The 17,015-nt window shown below is 63.6% G+C and overlaps 2 protein-coding genes and 2 non-coding genes across 4 annotated transcripts; 2 read left to right on the forward strand and 2 right to left on the reverse strand.

Annotated features, from left to right (window-relative positions):
- The first annotated feature begins 5,211 nt into the window (after nucleotides 1-5,211).
- Nucleotides 5,212-8,271, forward strand: GAMT (guanidinoacetate N-methyltransferase). Its single transcript, XM_046637950.1, has 6 exons — nucleotides 5,212-5,445; nucleotides 6,458-6,603; nucleotides 6,816-6,879; nucleotides 7,177-7,244; nucleotides 7,357-7,467; nucleotides 7,931-8,271. The coding sequence occupies exons 1-6, from the start codon at nucleotides 5,265-5,267 to the stop codon at nucleotides 8,069-8,071; spliced, it is 711 nt and encodes a 236-aa protein (XP_046493906.1). The 5' UTR covers nucleotides 5,212-5,264; the 3' UTR covers nucleotides 8,072-8,271.
- Nucleotides 8,272-8,805: 534 nt separating this feature from the next.
- NDUFS7 (NADH:ubiquinone oxidoreductase core subunit S7) lies at nucleotides 8,806-15,695 on the reverse strand. The gene is made up of 8 exons (XM_046637951.1): nucleotides 15,480-15,695; nucleotides 14,549-14,582; nucleotides 13,661-13,729; nucleotides 13,180-13,297; nucleotides 11,643-11,822; nucleotides 11,511-11,557; nucleotides 10,722-10,810; nucleotides 8,806-8,988 (listed from the first exon to the last, which is right to left on the reverse strand). Exons 1-8 carry the CDS (start codon nucleotides 15,493-15,495, stop codon nucleotides 8,891-8,893), a joined length of 651 nt encoding a protein of 216 aa, XP_046493907.1. The 5' UTR covers nucleotides 15,496-15,695; the 3' UTR covers nucleotides 8,806-8,890.
- A 52-nt stretch (nucleotides 15,696-15,747) lies between these two features.
- Nucleotides 15,748-15,821, reverse strand: TRNAN-GUU (transfer RNA asparagine (anticodon GUU)). The gene has a single exon. It is a non-coding gene; the product is annotated as a tRNA-Asn (tRNA).
- Nucleotides 15,822-15,951: 130 nt separating this feature from the next.
- TRNAF-GAA (transfer RNA phenylalanine (anticodon GAA)) lies at nucleotides 15,952-16,024 on the forward strand. The gene has a single exon. It is a non-coding gene; the product is annotated as a tRNA-Phe (tRNA).
- The last annotated feature ends 991 nt before the right edge of the window (nucleotides 16,025-17,015 follow it).

Here is a 17,015-nt window from a genome sequence, read left to right on the forward strand (position 1 = left end):
GGGGGGGGTGCGTGCGTGCGCGCGCGCGCACGGCCGGGCGCTCCGGGCTAGGCACGGCGGGGCGCTGGCGCGGCTGCGGCTTCCTTGTTTGATCGCGAGCGGGGAGCGGCGGGGGCGCGTGGGGTCGGCGGTGGGCGGAGGCCACGCCAGGCGTTGGCGCCGCGCTCCCCTCCTGCGCCTCGGCTGCTCCCGTTGTCCCCCGCCTCCCCGAAGAAGAGACCGAGGGTCAGAGTGGCTAGTCACCTGCCCAAGGTCACTCGGGAGGCATGGGAATCAAGTCCAGCGGTTGGAAAACATCCTGAACCCCTACCACGCGCCTAGTATTGTCCCTGCCCTCAATTGTCCACTCCCCAGGGGACACTGGGCGATGCCTGCAGATGCGCTTCGGTTGTCACCACTGGGGGAGTGCTAGTGGCATCTAGCGGGTGGAGGCCAGGGATGCGGCTAAACGTCCTGCAGCGCGCAGGACAGCCCCCCCCACCACCACGACAAAGAATTATCTACCCGATGTGTCAACACAGGAGGAGAAACTCAGGTCTACACGGACGATAAGAAACAGCTGACCCGTGTAGTTGACGGGTGACTCCCTCACTCGCTCTCTCTGCCTCTTGATAATTTATTCGTCGTGCGACAATCACACGAATGTCAGGAATGAAGGAAGGAGGGACAGAAGACAACATGTAAAGTGCACCTGGCCTTGCCCACTTCACAGTGTGCAAAGCACGTAACACTTTGGGGGGGGCTGGCTCCCCATTACGGGGCCCTGGGAGCTGGAAGGACACGTCCGAGGCAGGAGGAGATGAGTGCAGCGGGGACAGGCTGAGCTCGGTGACGCTGGCAATGGGGTGAGCCAAAGCCGAGGGCAGGCCAGCACTGTCCTTCCCGTGGTGGGAGCTTCACAGCCCCCCTTTGAGGAATTTGTCCCCCAAACCCTGGCCCGGTGCACAGAGCTGCCCCAGACGCCCACAGCCCGCTTCTAGAAGAGCAGAGAGCTTGACACGACCCACACGTGCGTCCACGGGTCAGAGGAAGGAAGCCGGACACAAAGTGATGAAAATCAAGCATTATTTAGACGACAGACGCCCGCCCAGGGCAGGGGAGCCGGCGGCCTCGCGCCTGCCGCTGGAATGAACCCTGTTAGCGTTTTGTTACGTCGACTTCAGATCTTTCCAAGAAGATGAACTGGACAGTCGGTTTGCTCCCCTCCCTGTTCATTTTCCCTGGGCAAATGTTGCGCCAAAAAAGGGCACCGGACACTTTTCTGAATTGACTCCTAACACGAATGTATGCATACCTAATACACAAAATCTAGTCTCGATCACTTATTTTTATTGTGATTAAATATACATAACGTAAAATTTACCATCTTAGCCACTTTTTCTTTTTTCTTTTCTTTTTTTTTGAGGACGATCAGCCCTGAGCTAACATTTGCCTCCAATCCTCCTCTTTTTGCTGAGGAAGACTGGCCCTGAGCTCACCTCCGTGCCCACCTTTCTCTACTTTATACGTGGGACGCCTGCCACAGCATGGCTTGACAAGCGATGCCATGTCCACACCCGGGATCCGAACTGGTGAACCCCGGGCTGCCGAAGCAGAGCGTGCGCACTTCGCTGCTGTGCCACTGGACCGGCCCCATTTTAGCCACTTTTAAGTGCACAGCTCAGCGGCATGAAGCACATTCACACTGTTGTGCAGCCATTCCCTCCATCCGTCTCCAGAACCTTCCATCTCCCCAAACGGAAGCTCTGTCCCCAGGAAACACTGACTCCCACCCCTCCCCCAGCCCCTGGCCCCCCATCCACTTTCTGTCTCTGTGGATGTGGCTCCTCTGGGCACCTCCTGTGAGTGGACCACACAGTGTGTGTCCCTCTGTGTTTGGAGCAGGTGCCAGGATTTCCTGCCTTTTCACGGCTGTGTAATATTCCGGTGTGTGGATGGACCACACTGTGTGTGTCCACCATCTGTTCATGGACACTGGGGGTGTTTCCACCTTTTTTGGCTGTTGTGAATAATGCTTCTGTGAACATGGGTGTGCAAATATCTGTTCAATCCCTTTTAATTTAAAAACAATAATTATAGGGGCTGGCCCAGTGGTACAACGGTTAAGTGCACACATTCCACTTCGGCGGTCCGGGGTTCGCCGGTTCAGATCCCGGGTGCGGACATGGCACCACTTGTCAAGCCATGCTGTGGTAGGCGTCCCACGTATAAAGCAGAGGAAGATGGGCACAGATGTGAGCTCAGGGCCAATCTTCCTCAAAAAAGGAAAAAAATATATAATTATATATAATACTATATACACAGAAAAAACATGGCAACATGGACGTTGTCTGGTAGAGCAGATACCTGGTCATGGGGTGGGGATCCCGGGGACTCTGTTCTGTCATAGATGCCATGCAACGTGTCATGATGTCATTCGCTTATCTTGTCCACCCTCGCAATAGGCTCTGAGCTCCAGGGGGCCGGGGCTGGGAGCCCAAAGTAAGGTACTCCATCCGTGCTCGATGAATGAATGAATGAATTTCACCTCGCGTGAGCCATTGCTCTGTAACCGGGGCCGGCAAACCTTCTCTGTAAAGGGCCACGTAGTAAGTGTTTTGGTTTCTTTCAACCATTTACAAATGTAAAAACCAGCCTCAGCTCACCCGCAGGCTGTCCTGGGCCAACTCTCTAACACGTCGATGTTTTTTTTTTTTAAAGATTTTATTTTTTCCTTTTTCTCCCCAAAGCCCCCTGGTACATAGTTGTGTATTCTTCGTTGTGGGTTCTTCTAGTTGTGGCATGTGGGACGCTGCCTCAGCGTGGTCTGACGAGCAGTGCCATGTCCGCGCCCAGGATTCGAACCAACGAAACACTGGGCCGCCTGCAGCAGAGCACGCGAACTTAACCACTCGGCCACGGGGCCAGCCCCATAACACGTCGATGTTTTGATCAAACGTGTCACCTTCCTAATCGGAAAATAAACATATTTTTTAATCTTTTAAGATGGTGGTCTGGAGTCAGGCACGCCCCCGTTCGCGTCCTCTCTGCAACCGATTCACTGTGCGCCCTTGAGGAAGCCACTTCCCTCTCTGAGCCTCCGTCTGCAGGCTGCAAAGAGCAGATACTAACAGCGCACGCCAGGCTCTCTGGAGAAGAGCCGGCACGAGGAACGGCCATGTGTCACTCATGTGCTGCCGTGAGGGGGCCACAGCCGCCACCCCCTTGGAGAGAAGAGGAAGCTGAAGTTGGGGCCAAAACCGCTCCACTGAGTCGCCAGCCAGACTGCACGGTGCCCTCAGCCACTCTCGCAGATGGAGCCCAGGTTGCACCTGGGTGACTGCTGGGAGGTGGCAGCATGGCCAGACACCGGGAGGTCCCTTATGTCCCGGGGCACCAAAGCCATGGGGGAGGCTCCCGGCTGGCCGCCACTGAGGGCCTCCTCTGAGGGTCTGGGTGGTCTGCAGCCTCCGAGAGTGATGCCCCGCTTCTCAGTATCCACGGCCTCGTGTGACCCCTGCCCTGTGGACCCAGCTCTGACCCGCAGAACACGGCCAGGGTGGGGACGTCACTCGCGTGATTAGATTGCCCACCGTTCTGACTTCTGTCTGGCTAGAAGCAAGTTGCCACGTTGGGGGGCCCTCCAGCCGCCAGCCCGACAGGAACCAAATGCCGCCGTCCACAAGTGGGTGAGCCTGGAGGTGAATGCTGCCCTGGCCGAGGCTTCACACGAGCCCCAGCCCCGGCCCGCGCCGTGACCGCAGCCTCTCGAGACGCTGTGGAGCAGAGGACCCGGCTGAGCTGCGCCTCGCTTCCCGACCCGCAGAGACCGCGATGATGAACATGCGTTATTTTCATCAGCCACGTTTCGGGGTCATTTGTTCCATGGCAGCAGCTAACAAATACAGTCGGCCTTCTCCCGTCTCAAGCAGGCATCCCTCGGGTTGTGCCATTTAGTGAGCACCAGCTGTTTGCACGGGATGCACAAGGACGCCAGGATACAGGCCTGCAAAGCGGCCACCACAGTGCCCAGGGCGGCAGGTGGGGGCGGGGAAACCAGACGGGATGAGGTCCCTCGAGGCCGCAACCCGGTGCCTGATGACAGCAGCTCACCCGTCTCCTCCAGAGGGCTCACGCACTCAGTGCTGTCACATCCAGATCTCATGAGACCCAGGGTGCACTCAGAATTTACCCAGCACTTTTTATGTGCTGAGCCCATAGAGCCCTCACGGTAGAGCCATGAAGAAAGACCTCACCTGGTGAAATACCCAGGAGAGGTGCCCCGAGATAAAACAGCTTCTGACCGGGCCATCCCCAGCCTGGGGGCACCTAGGGGGCCTCCCAGAGGAGGTGTGGGCTCAAGCATGAAGCAGAATGGGAAAGCATCCAGGCCAGGAGAGAGGAGAAGCCGTCCAGGCAGCAAGAAGTGCATGTGCAAAGGCCCAGGGGCAGGAGGGACATGGGAGCCCTGCAGGAGGTGGCAGGGGCCGTAGGGAGGAGTCTGCAGGCCAGTCAGGGCTACGAGTGGCCATACACAGATGGACACAGAGGTGTCCTGGGGGGCTGCCATGGGCTGGGGGGCAGCAGGGGTGAGCCCCACATCCCTGCCTGACTTCCTGGGCCTGAGGGTCAGGAGCCTGTGGGGATGGGCCTGTCAGTCTCAGAACTGGAGGCCTTTGCGCACCGAGTTCCCCATCAGGATCCCAGGGTCTCAGGTGACCCCCAGCTTATGGGGTGTGAAGAGAGCTCACGAAGGGGGAGGTAGGCAGCTCAGTCGTGGTCAGAGTGGGACCGTCAGGATTCTAACCCTGGGTCCCCTCGTGGCCAGGAGCTTGCCCGCTTTGCAGCTTGGAGCCTCAGTTTCCTCACCTGTAAAATGAGGATGACAAAGGGGCGCAGCGCAGCATCTCTGGAGGCTGAAGGATTTTAAATGCTTAAGCGCTTCCAACCGCGACTGGAAAACCCGGAGATCCTCACATCCCAGCACGGACGGGGCTTCACGCGGTGGTGACAGAGGGGGAAACCGAGGCAGGAAAGGGCCTGAGCTCGCGTGGGGCTGCGCGCAGGGCGCCGACGAGGCGCCACGCAGACTGAGCGCTAGCCCGCGTGGCCGGGGCCCCGACCCCACTCGGGCCCTTCCGCGGGCCGCCGCTAGGGGCCGCGCAGTCCGCTCGCGGGTCCGCCCCGCGCCCGCCCCCCAGACCCGCCCCCGGCCCACAAGGCCCTGCAGGGACGCGGCGGGCGCGTCGGGAGCCGAGTCCGGGGCGAGCCGTCCAGCTGGCAGCATGAGCGCCCGCGCCGCGCCCCCCATCTTCGCGCCCGGCGAGGACTGCAGCCCCGCGTGGCAGGCGGCGCCCGCGGCCTACGATGCGTCGGACGCGCACCTGCAGATCCTGGGCAAGCCGGTGATGGAGCGCTGGGAGACCCCCTACATGCACGCGCTCGCGGCCGCCGCCGCCTCCAGAGGTAGCCCCCGCCCGGCCCGTCCCCGCCCGGCCCGCACCGCCCGCGCCCGCCGCGCGCGCAGGGACACCGGGGCTGGGCGCGCTCCGGCCGGTGCGCGTCGGGGCCGCTCCGTGCCTCTGTTTCCTCGCCTGGAAACGGGGCTGCTAGCGGGGGGCGACGGGGGAAGGGGGTGCTGCAGGCGCGGGGTTTGCACACGGTAGGCGCCCCCTGAGTACCGGGGACGTCCTCTGCAGGGGTGACGAGACCCGCGCCCCCGGGATGGGCACGCACTGGGTCAGGGGATGGGCCCTGAGACTCGGGACCCCGGGTGCCCTCTGCGCCGCCCCCGCGGGGCCTGAGGCCCGGGGCCGCGGTGGCGAGGGCGCTGCCCAGCGCACGTGGGCCAGTTCCTGCCCGAGTCCCCGCCCCGGCTAAGAATAGCTCGGGAAAGCTGAGGCTGGGAGGCAGCTGTCGGGGTGGCCCCGCGCCGCCGGACGTCAGAGCCGCAGGGGTGCCAGGCCCCCCAGGGCCCCCAGGGGCTGTGCAGGGCCTGGGGGCCTCCGTGTTCCCACCTGGCAAGTGGGCGCATCCCGTGTCCCTGCACCGTTAGGGCGTTTCTCTCCGCCCCTCTGTGGTCCAATGGGGACCAACCCCCCATGTTGCAGGCGGGGCCTCCAACCCTCCCTAGCCCGTCTCTCTCTAGCGCGCACTCCCCTGGGGGGTGGGGAAAGTAACCGAATCAAGAGATAAGCGCCACCAGCGCAAACAGCAGGGGACAGGGCTCAAAGTCCAGGGTCTGACCTCCCCCTGGGGCCAGGCCCAAAAACCAGCGTCCGCCGCGCCTCGGCCCCTCATCCTCTGGCCGCCGGCCAGGGCCCACGCTGTTCCCTCCCGCCGCCCGCCTGTGCCCCGCTGTGCCCTCAGCCTTGTGGCAACTGTTTCTCTGCCCAGGCCCCGCCCCTGGGTCCCCTCCTCCAGGCAGCCTCCCCAGCCCCCGCCTGGCACCTGATGCCCGCGCCCTTTGTCTGCCCAGGGGGCCGCGTCCTGGAGGTGGGCTTCGGCATGGCCATCGCGGCCTCCAAGGTGCAGGAGGCCCCCATCGAGGAGCACTGGATCATCGAGTGCAATGACGGCGTCTTCCGGCGGCTCCAGGACTGGGCGCCTCGGCAGCCGCACAAGGTGCCGGCCTCTGCTGCAGGCCCTGGTCAGCCCTGCTGCTTGGGGCCAAGGTCCTGTCCCTGGTGGGGGGGGGTGTTGGGGGCCTGGGGCGCCATAGAGATGGGGAAGGTGGTCTTCCCCCGGAGCTCCCCGGCCCCCTTCCTTACATCAGGTGGGGAAATCGTGGGGTCCTCTCTGACCCTCAGCCTTCTCTTTTCCTCCCCTGCCCCAAGGTGGTTCCCTTGAAAGGCCTGTGGGAGGAGGTGGCGCCCACCCTGCCAGACGGTCACTTTGACGGTGAGGGGGCCTGGGAGCAGGCGAGGGGAGCCTCTGCCTCAATTACCACCCTTAGGGACCCTCTGGAGCACACACACTCATGTATCACTGGAGGGACACCGGGGTGGGAAGGGACCCAGAGGGCCTGGCTCTCGGGAGTGCGCGGTTAATACCTCAAGGAGCCGCTGGGTGGGGCCCGGCGCCCAGAGGAGGCTGTGGCAGTGCGGGGAGCTCGCGGCCTGCCCTGGGGTCTGGCATGTGGGCGTCCGGCCTCCACCGCAGCCACTGCCCTGACCTCACGGCCCCACCCCCATGCAGGGATCCTGTACGACACGTACCCGCTGTCGGAGGAGACCTGGCACACGCACCAGTTCAACTTCATCAGGGTAGGAGTGCGGAGGCGGGGACTGGCCGGGGCGGCTCTCCTTCCTGTCTCTGCGACAGTGGCCTCGAGGGCCGCTCCCGGGACCTCAGTCCTGACCGCTGTCCCTGCCCCAGGCCCACGCCTTTCGTCTGCTGAAGCCGGGGGGCGTCCTCACCTATTGCAACCTCACCTCCTGGGGGGAGCTGCTGAGGTCCAAGTACTCGGACATCACCGCCATGTTCGAGGTGTGCCGCCTGAGCCCCGGCCCCACCCCACCCCGGGCAGCAGGCGACCTGGGGAGGGTCCCTGGGTGATCTCTTGGGTGGCCTGGGCGCCTCCACTTGGGGCTTGGGCAGGGGCCCTCCCCAATATCCCTGGGGTCCGGGGACAGGCCAGCTGTAGGCTCCCACCCGTGGACAGGCCTCCTCCACCCCAGGGACTCTATTGGCTCAGCCATGCTGGTCCCAGGGCCTTCGCCCATGCTGTCCCCTCTGCCTGTGAGGATGTGCAGGCGGGCAGCCTGGTGACCACCAGGGAGCCACTGCCCAAGCTGAGTTTGGACCCCTGGGGAGCCCATCCAGACCAGGGTTCTGGCATCCTCTGGGTCGGCAGCTGGGCCCGGGGTAGGGCCTTGGCACTTGTCCGTGCTGTCCCAGGAGTGGCGGGGCGGTGCCAGGGGCATCTCCTGAGGTGCTCGCCCGCCCCCAGGAGACACAGGTGCCGGCCCTGCTGGAGGCGGGCTTCCTGCGTGAGAACATCCGCACAGAGGTGATGGAGCTGGTCCCGCCGGCTGAGTGTCGCTACTACAGCTTCCCGCGCATGCTCACGCCCTGGGTCACCAAGCACTGAGCCCGGCCCGTGACCCTGTGACCTCGACTCAGTGCCTCTGGCTGGGAGCGAAGGCGCTGGCCTCTCGGCCTGGGGTCCAGTCCGCCGCACCCGCTGCATGAGACCGGGCACCATCCCTGACTCTGCGGCCCCTCGGCCTCCTCCCGGCCCGAGGACGAAATAAACGCAGAGGTTGGGCCTCACCGGGTGGCCGGACGGAACCATGTGCCTCCTTTATCCCCTGCCTCTCCCACCTTCCCTCCTGTTGGCACATGGGGTCCAGAGAGGGCCGATCTAGGTCAGGGCTGCACAGGGGGTGGGGGCACAGCCGTCCTCCAGCCACTGTGGAGGGTCCCTGGTCGCACCCAGTCAGGTGGAACCATGAAACAGAGCAAAACCTTCAACCGGCCTTGCGCCCTGCACCCACCCCCAGTGCCCTCTCCCGGCCCTTTGGGCAGGGTCACTTGCGGGCACGGCCCCAGGAGGTCCCTGACCCTCCCACCGTCCAGTCTGTTCCTCTGACCTGAGCCCCTCCAACCCCCCACCGGCTCCGTGTGCCCAGGGCCCCCACACCTAGCTGGCTGCCCCGCCCCAGCTGCCTCTTGCTGTCCACACCCTCACTCACGGGGCTCCTGGGGAGGCTGAGTGCCCGGCCATCTGCCTCCGGGGCCCCCGCGTCTCCCACACAGGAGACAGTGAGACCTGCCCAGCCCGGCCTTCCCCGACCTCCGCCCACACACCACGCAAACAGCACAGCCGATGGCATTGTCCGGTTTATTGAGCATCTCTCTGGCGGGATGGCGAGGTGGCAGGCGCGGCGGGAGGCCGGCCGGGCGGGTGCTACCTGCGGTACCAGATACGGAGCCTCTTCTCCCGCTTGATCTTCCTCTGCAGCTGCAGGATGCCGTACAGCAGGGCCTCGGCCGTGGGCGGGCAGCCTGCGGGCAGACGGGCCTCAGCTTCCCGCCCACTGGCGCCTCTGGCTCTGCCCCACAGGAGGGCGAGACGGGGCCCTACCTGGCGCCCCTCAGGCTGCATGTAGGGCTGGAGGGCCCAGCGCCCAAGCTCCTGACCCTGGCAGGTGGTGACCCCAAGGACTGACCTCTCACCAAGACATGGGTGGTGGGGAGGCTCGAGCCACCCCATCCACGGCCCCCCAGGACCTTGCTCAAGGTCCCCTAGAGGACGAGGTCGGGCTGCCCACTGACCCCCCAGCCACACTGGGCCCTGGAGGTGAACCCTTGGAAAGGAGTGGGGGGCGGGGGAGAGTAGAGGGAGTCCCACACGGTCCGCAGACAAAGGGAACCCCTGCGGAAACGCCCCCCCAGCCCCTGTCCTATTTTCCCGGCTGGAAAAGGCAGAGAGGCATGTCGCCACCTGGAGGAACAGCCCCAGACCTGACACCCCAGGAAGGCCGACCACAACCCCAGGTGGGCGGATAGACAACTGTCACAGTCACTTATTTCCAGCTGGCCCTGGTGCGCTCCACGCAGGTTCCCGGCTCCATGCCTGGCAGTACTGTTGCAACAACCCCACTGGATGGAAGGGGAAACTGAGGCTCCGAGAGGAGAGGAGACTTGCCTGAGGTCATGCATCAAGCAGTAACTGACCACGGGTCTGGCTCCCAGTCAAGGTTAACAAGCTCACAGGGTGCACTCCTATGCATCTCTCAAAGCCCCATCCACTGTGCTCACCCCACCCAACAGGGCTGGGCATGTGGCTCAGCCTCTTCTGTCCCCTAGCCTGAGGCCTCTCTGGGGCCCAGTGCTGCCAAGCCAGCTCCAGGCTTGGAAAAGGCACTCAATAAACATTTGCAGAACGCTAAACAAATCAACACCTCGTTCCAATTAACTCTAAGTCAGTGTCAGGACCCGTCTCTCCAGCTGTTTGCGAAGTGCCAGAACGTGGCTGAGACTGGTCTGGACGAAGTGGAATCGTGGCCCGCAGCGTCCTCTGCTCTCTGGAGACTCTGCCTTGGGCTCTGCACCCGCGTTGAGAGCCCGGGACCAGACAGACGAGAACCGGGCGTCTCTGTCCCGTCCCCAGGGTCAACTCCACTGCCTGACCTGACCCCTGACCCCATCAGGGCAGACGCCTCGGGAGGCTGCCCCGCCGACCGTGTGTGGTGTGGGAGCCGCACAGGGCGGCCACACAAATAAAGCACGCCCGCTACGCGTGAGCTCAGGCCGCCGGCCGATCCCTTTTAGTGTGAGTGTGTCTCAATGTCGTGTGGGACGCACTCAGACCAAAAAGTAACCACCCGGTGCTCCCCTGACGTCCACGTTGAACTGGGCCCCCGGGGCTCTCGGTGCCCGAGGAGCCCCACCGCCCGTCGGGATGACTGCGGACGCCGTTCTGGTCTCCAGGAACCTCCTGGTGTCTTTGAACCGAGTTTCTTTGGTTCTGTTTCCACGAGGCGGAACTGTGTGAACTGCAGGTGAAAAGCGGCCACGCGTGGGCAGCTCCGCACGGCCCTGTGTGAGCCCCCGGCCCAGGCCTGGCCCGACATCCGCACCAATAGATGATGCTTCAGCCGGGGAGGGGGAGCCCCTCGGGGGCAGCGGGGCGAAGGCGGGCTGTCACTCTTCCTCTTGGACCCAAATCTGCTCTCCTTCAAACGGGGAGAGCCTGCTGCTGGCTCCCTCCTGCCCGGGACACGGGGGCGGCTCACCTGGGACATAGATGTCCACGGGCACGATGCGGTCACAGCCCCTCACGACGGAGTACGAGTAGTGGTAGTAGCCGCCACCGTTGGCACAGCTGGAGGGGAGGGTGCCGTGAGGGCCATGCGGCCACCAGCCTGCTCCCGCCTCGGGGCGCCCCCCCCCACTTCCAACTACAAGTGGGTGCCCGGCTGTCAGAAAAGGACAAGGACTGGACACGAAGCCACAGGAAAGACACGGCCCTGAGGCCTCCTGTGGGACCAGGTGGGGCAGAAGCAAGAAGACGACGGACCCTGAACCCATGACGCTCAGGGAGACAAGCAGACACAGAAGGACACACGGTGTGTGATCCTACGGACGTGAAACGTCCAGAACAGGCAGATCCACAGACAGAGAGCGGGCTCGTGGGGGCCAGGGGCTGGGGAGGGGGCGGGGAGTGACTGCTGACAGGGACGGGGCTATTTTTGGGGAGATGGAATGTTCTGGAATTAGAGATGATAGGTGCACAACATTGTGAACGCAAGGAATTACACACTTGAAGGCAGCGAACCTCACGGTACGTGAATTCCATCTCAACAAAACAATTAAGGACTGACCAGCTGTTAAGGACGTGGGGAAATGCCTGGGAGATGACGGCAAGTCAGAAAGGAGAGGAGGGCACAGAGCGGGGCGGTCCACAGAGCAGGATGCGGGGCACATTCAAGAGCAGAGAAACGACAGAAACTGGGCTGGCCGCGCACGCAGATGCGTCAGTCACGGTCCTGCCCTGCAGGGGGCTCTCATAGAGTGTCACTCACCTCCCCATGGACACGACATACCGAGGCTCCGGCATCTGGTCATAGACCTGGAAGAAACGGTGGGGTCGGCGTACGGCCGGGCCGGGCCGGGCAACAGGTGGCAGGCAGGCAGTGGGTGGCAGGTGGACCCACCTTTCGGAGCGCGGGGGCCATCTTGTTGGTGAGCGTCCCCGCCACGATCATCACGTCGGACTGGCGTGGGCTGGCGCGGAAGACCACGCCGAAGCGGTCCATGTCATAGCGGGGCGCCGCCATGTGCATCATCTCCACGGCACAGCAGGCCAGGCCGAAGGTCATGGGCCACAGGGAGCTCTGTGGGGGCAGACGGGAGGTTAGCTGTGAGCGCACACCTGGCCCACTGGGTCCAAAGAAACCGGGCGATTTCACAGCAAAGTCTAGACTTCTCGCTTTTCTTCAAGAACAATGTTGGGCCAGGGACCCCCCCCCAGCAACCACGTGACCCCCAGGCCCTGGAGGCCCAGGGCTGCCCGACAGGAAGGGACAGAGCCAGGCCTGTGGCCAACGCTTCCCAGCAGCCACGTTACCAAAAAAAAAAAAAGACCAGTTAACAAGCCCAGGTGAGGTTCCTTTTACTAACGTGCTCACGTAGCCCGGGGCACCCTGATCCCATTTCCACCAGGGCCCTCCTGTTCCCGGCGTCCAGTGGGCACACGTGCACAGGCCTGGACGCGGGGGCTCAGCCCTGCGAGCACTCGTTCCCAACACCTGCTGGGGCCCAAGGACTCCAGGGGCTGACTCCTCCAGGAAGCCCTCCTGGCTGCCCTGCACCCGTCCCCTCCGGCTGCTTGCTTGCCCGCTGCCCCCACGGCTGTGCTCCTGTGCCGAGTCGGGGACCCAAAGTGGCCCCTGCTGTCCCACAGACGTCCTACTGTGGGTGACAGCACTCAAGCCACATAGCAGGCATGGCAGGCTGCCCGTGGCAGGGCCACCTGACCCGTGCTGAGCTGGCTGGCCTGGCAGTGTCCCTGGGGGCTCCTGGTTATACGCGAGGCCACAGGGGACATCGCGTCCTGGGGCTGCGGGCCGTGGCAGGGTGTCCACTGCAGTGCCATTGTTACGTAGACACGAGACAGACGACGCCCGCCCGTCAATGGGGCATTGTTGACCGCGGCCCGTCCCCGCCAGCGCCTGAGAGGCACTGAAAGGAGCCGCTGTCCCGTGCTCGGGACACGTGTCCAGCGGGAGCCAGGGACACGCACGCAAGTTAAAGGAGGAGCAACTGCCCCGTGGCCGACACGGGGGGTGGGGGGTGTTTAGGATCCTCACCAGGAAGCAGCTACTGTTCTCAGGGTGTGTTACTTTTCCAGTTAAAAAAACAACTTTTACATTAAAAGAGAGAAAAAAGGAGTGAACAGGAGAGAGGGAGAGCGACAGAAGCGGGGCGGCCATCTGGGGGCTGAGGGAGGGACGAGGAGGCCGGGCAGGCAGCACCAGGGGACGTCAGGGCCAGGAGCTGCCGGACACGGACAGACATGGAGCCCGAGACAGAACCACAGCCTCAAGGGTCCCCGTGGGGAGGGGCCACGGGGGACTCCAGCCGGCTCCATGGGCCACAGGGCCAGCGTGCGTGTGCATCGCCCATGAGCACGTGCGTGTGTGCGAGCTCACGGTGGGGGGCCCGAGGGACGGAGGAGGGGTTGGGGCTCACCCGGCGGGCCCAGTTGATGAGGTCGTCCAGCTTGGTCACCACATACTCTCCCCGGCTGCTGGGAAGCGCGGTGGGTTTGGGGACCACGGCTCCGGCCTTGGACATGGCTGGCTGGGTGCTGGGCACAGGATGAGGGACAGGGAGAGGCATCAGCCAGGCAGGCACCCCGGGGGCAGGCGCCAGCCGCCGCCACAACCCCCACCCCGGGGCCCGGCCGAGAGGAGCCTCCCAGAAGGCAGGATGAAGCCTGGTCTCAGCCCAGCCCAGGGGCAGCACTGGGAGCCCTCCCCATCGGGAAAACAGTGGCTCGGCTGACACACTTTTCATCGCAGGCCGTCCTGGTTTGGCACGTGCAGCCAGAAGCCTGGACGTGCAGGAGAGGGCTGCGCAGGGCTCCAGGGGCAGGGCAAGTGGGGGGCAGGCCCTGGCATCACCACCAGCTGCTGTGGGGTGCTCGGGCCACAGGGAAGGCCAGCCTCACCTGCTCGGGCCCTCGGTGGCCACGCTCGCATGGACATCTCGCGTCTGCAAAGCGGCGCCCACGCCAGAGCTGCGGAGAGAGGGGGCACACGTGAAGAGGAGTCCGGGCCCCTGAGACACTGTGACACGGGCTTCTCTGGAGCCAGGATGGGGAAACCGAGGCCAGGGGCCAAATCAGGCCCACCGCCTGTTTGTGTAACGAGAAGTTTCACTGGCACTCAGCCTGCCGCCGTCTTCACGCTGCCGCAGCTGAGTAACCACAATTCTGTGACCGTCTGGCTTTTAGGGAAAAAGTCTGCCGACCCCTGGTCTAGAGAGTGCCCGGTTTTCATTTGATGCTTCTCCCATTTTTCCCCTTGTTTTACAGAGACTATGTATTTTATTCCCAGGAAAAAGGTCTTATAGAACGACATCAGCCCAAATCCACACTCTCCTCGAAGCCCCCAGCTCCCCTCCACTCGCAAGACCCCGTCCTTAGATCTGCCACGTCCTTGGTCCCACGGCACTGGGGGTTCGATTTCGGGACTCTGCCCACAGAGTGCCCGGTGGCCAGCCTGCCATCTGAGCAAATGCACCACGTGCGTCTGCGACACAGACCGAGTGAGTGTGGAGGGCACTGGGCCAGGCAGATGTGGGTCTGAATCCCGACCCTGCCACCATATGGACTGTCCCCACTGAGGGCCCCGAACACCACCTGCTGGAGAGGACATGCCGGCCCCAGTGCTGCCCCTGACCCACCGTTTGACCCTTGGCTGGTGGGCCCCTGTGAGATGCTGCTCAAGCTGCGCCCCCCCCAGCTCTGAGGCACTTCGAGACCCCCCGCCTGACCCTCCCTGCCAGGGCCTCTCGGTGGGTGGACACGGTCAGGGTCGCAGACTCAGGAACTCACCGCAGGGCAAGGATCGGGCGGAGCAGGCCGGGAGCTGCAGAGAGAACCAGAGGGCGGGGACGGTGAGTGCCGGGCAGCCCCCGAGGGCACAAACTCAGGGGCCAGGATCTGCGTGCAGGGTCCTGACTGGGGGCCGGCGTCTGTCCCTGGGGCGCCCGGCCAGCACACCCTCCCGCGCACCCTCCGTCTGTCCGAATTCCACTTGACAAACGCATGGTACAGAGGGGTCTTTCCGAATGTGAACCCACAATGTGGGTCCCCTGCTTAAAACCTCGGAATCTTAACACGGGGCCACCGGCAGGGGTTTGGCAGACCCGTGACCTTGCACGGGAGAGAAAGATACCCTCTCTGTTGTCCCCAACGCCTGACAACTGTCCTTCCCTTCAATTCCGAGTGTGGCTGACAAGCCACAGCCTGTTAGCCAGACCCAGGCTTTAGCAACAGAAGCCACAGGCGAGTCCTGGGCCGGCTGCACAGGCTGCAGACACGGCCACGCAGAGCGGATCACGGTGCCCGTCCCCCTTCCCAAACCCAGCAGGATCGGACCTGCTGCCGGGCCGCCTTCCAGGCGACGCGACGTAGCCCCCCAAAAGGATACGACCCCTTGCCCTTGGTAGCGTCTCCCGGTGGACCCCCTCCCTGCGCAGGCCCATGCGCTCAATCTCTGAGCTAGGAGCAAAAGCCCGGCCCCTCCCCGGCCTCAGTTTCCCCGCCCGCCCGGCCCCTCCCCCGGCCTCAGTCTCCCCGCCCGGCGGGGCTGCGCCCCCCGCGCCGCCTCTCCCTGGGAGGTCAACGGCAGCACCCCGGGCCGAGCCTTGGGCCCTCCGGCCCCCGCCCCGGGCACCCTCCGACGCTGGGGCCCTGTGTCGTCCCTCCCCGGGCCTCAGTCTCCCCGAGCCGCCCCTGACCCCGCCGTCCCCGACCCGCGCACCCGCCAGCGCCGCCATCTTGGCCTCGGCCTTCAGACAACCTCTGCGGTCCGTCCGCCTTAGCGCTCCGGGTCCTCGGGCCTTCGCCCAAAGCGGCTCGGCGGCTGCGCGGAAACCGGAACCGGGGTCCGGGGCGTTCCGCTGCCGGGGACGCCTCACCCGGACACCCCACGCGAGATAGAAGGATGTGGGGGTGCGAGGGCGGCGCCCCGGCAAAAGCAGGCGCGCCACCCGCTCTCTCCTCGCCGCCGGGAAACAAAAGCTACACTCCGTCCCTGGGTGGGCTCGAACCACCAACCTTTCGGTTAACAGCCGAACGCGCTAACCGATTGCGCCACAGAGACGGCACTGTAGCCCGGCCCCCCGCGTGCCCCTACGAGGCATGCGCGGCCCTTCCGCGAGGAGCTAGCTGCGCCTGCGCGCGGGCGGCGCCGCGCGGGGCGGAGGCGAGGCGAGCGCGACCTCTGCCGCCCGGCCGAAATAGCTCAGTTGGGAGAGCGTTAGACTGAAGATCTAAAGGTCCCTGGTTCGATCCCGGGTTTCGGCAGGCGTTTTGGCGCCCTTGGGGAGTATCGTTATCTTTTGCTCCGAGTTTGTGCAGCTGCTCCCAGCGCTCCCGTCCGCAGAACGTGTCATTTTTTAATTTTTCTTCCCCAGAATGTTACCCCGTTCTGTAGATGAGGAGCAGGGCTGCTGGCTCATGCCGACATTGGAGGGCTCAGACAGAACAAGCCGTCCGCACCCCCTGTCCTTACCCCAAGACTGATTCCAGCCCAACATCCCCCTTTCCCCGCCCCGATTTCCAGTATTTTTTAAGGGGTAGGCTGAGAACCAGTGCTAATTGTGCAAACGAACTCTACTGAACCCCCAAATGGACAAAATAGAGTTTGCAGAAAACACTTTCCGCTTGTATGCCATTTAATTTTGACAATCCTGCCGGCCATCTGTTCTGCCCATTTTACATACGGGGAAACTGAGGCTCAAACAGGCAAACCCGGGCGAGCGACAGGGCTGGCCTCTGAGCGAGGACCGCCCCAGGTATTTACTGAATCCGCATCTGTGCTGGGGACCCGCTGCTGAGCAGGGCCGAGCCCCTGTTCTTGGGGAGCTCGGGTCCCTTGGGAACGAGAGGCACAGGATGTCACCCAGGCCAAGCCGACCGAGAAGGGGGGATGCACAGGAGAAACGAGCAGAGGAAAGGACAGGCATGCCTGATGGGAACCTGAAACTCTGGTGGATGCGCAAACCCTCTTTCCCCTTTAGTCGCCACAGCTGGCTAGCTGGTGGAGCCGGACTTTTGTTTTAATTTAAGTCAACTTTGTATTTTAGAACAGTTTGATTCACAGAGAAGTCGAAGACGCAGCAGAGAGAATTCCCCAGTGCCCAGCGCCCAGCCTCCCGGACTGAGAACATCTCACTCTGGCGAAGGACTTTCGTCACCATTCGTGAAGCGGTGTGGATCCGTGATGAGCTGGGGTCCGAGCTTTATGCAGGTTTCCTGTTCTCCCCTAACCCCCTTGCCCCCAGCTGAGCCTTAG

This window comes from Equus quagga, chromosome 14, assembly GCF_021613505.1.
Source record: "Equus quagga isolate Etosha38 chromosome 14, UCLA_HA_Equagga_1.0, whole genome shotgun sequence".
Classification (NCBI taxonomy): domain Eukaryota; kingdom Metazoa; phylum Chordata; class Mammalia; order Perissodactyla; family Equidae; genus Equus; species Equus quagga.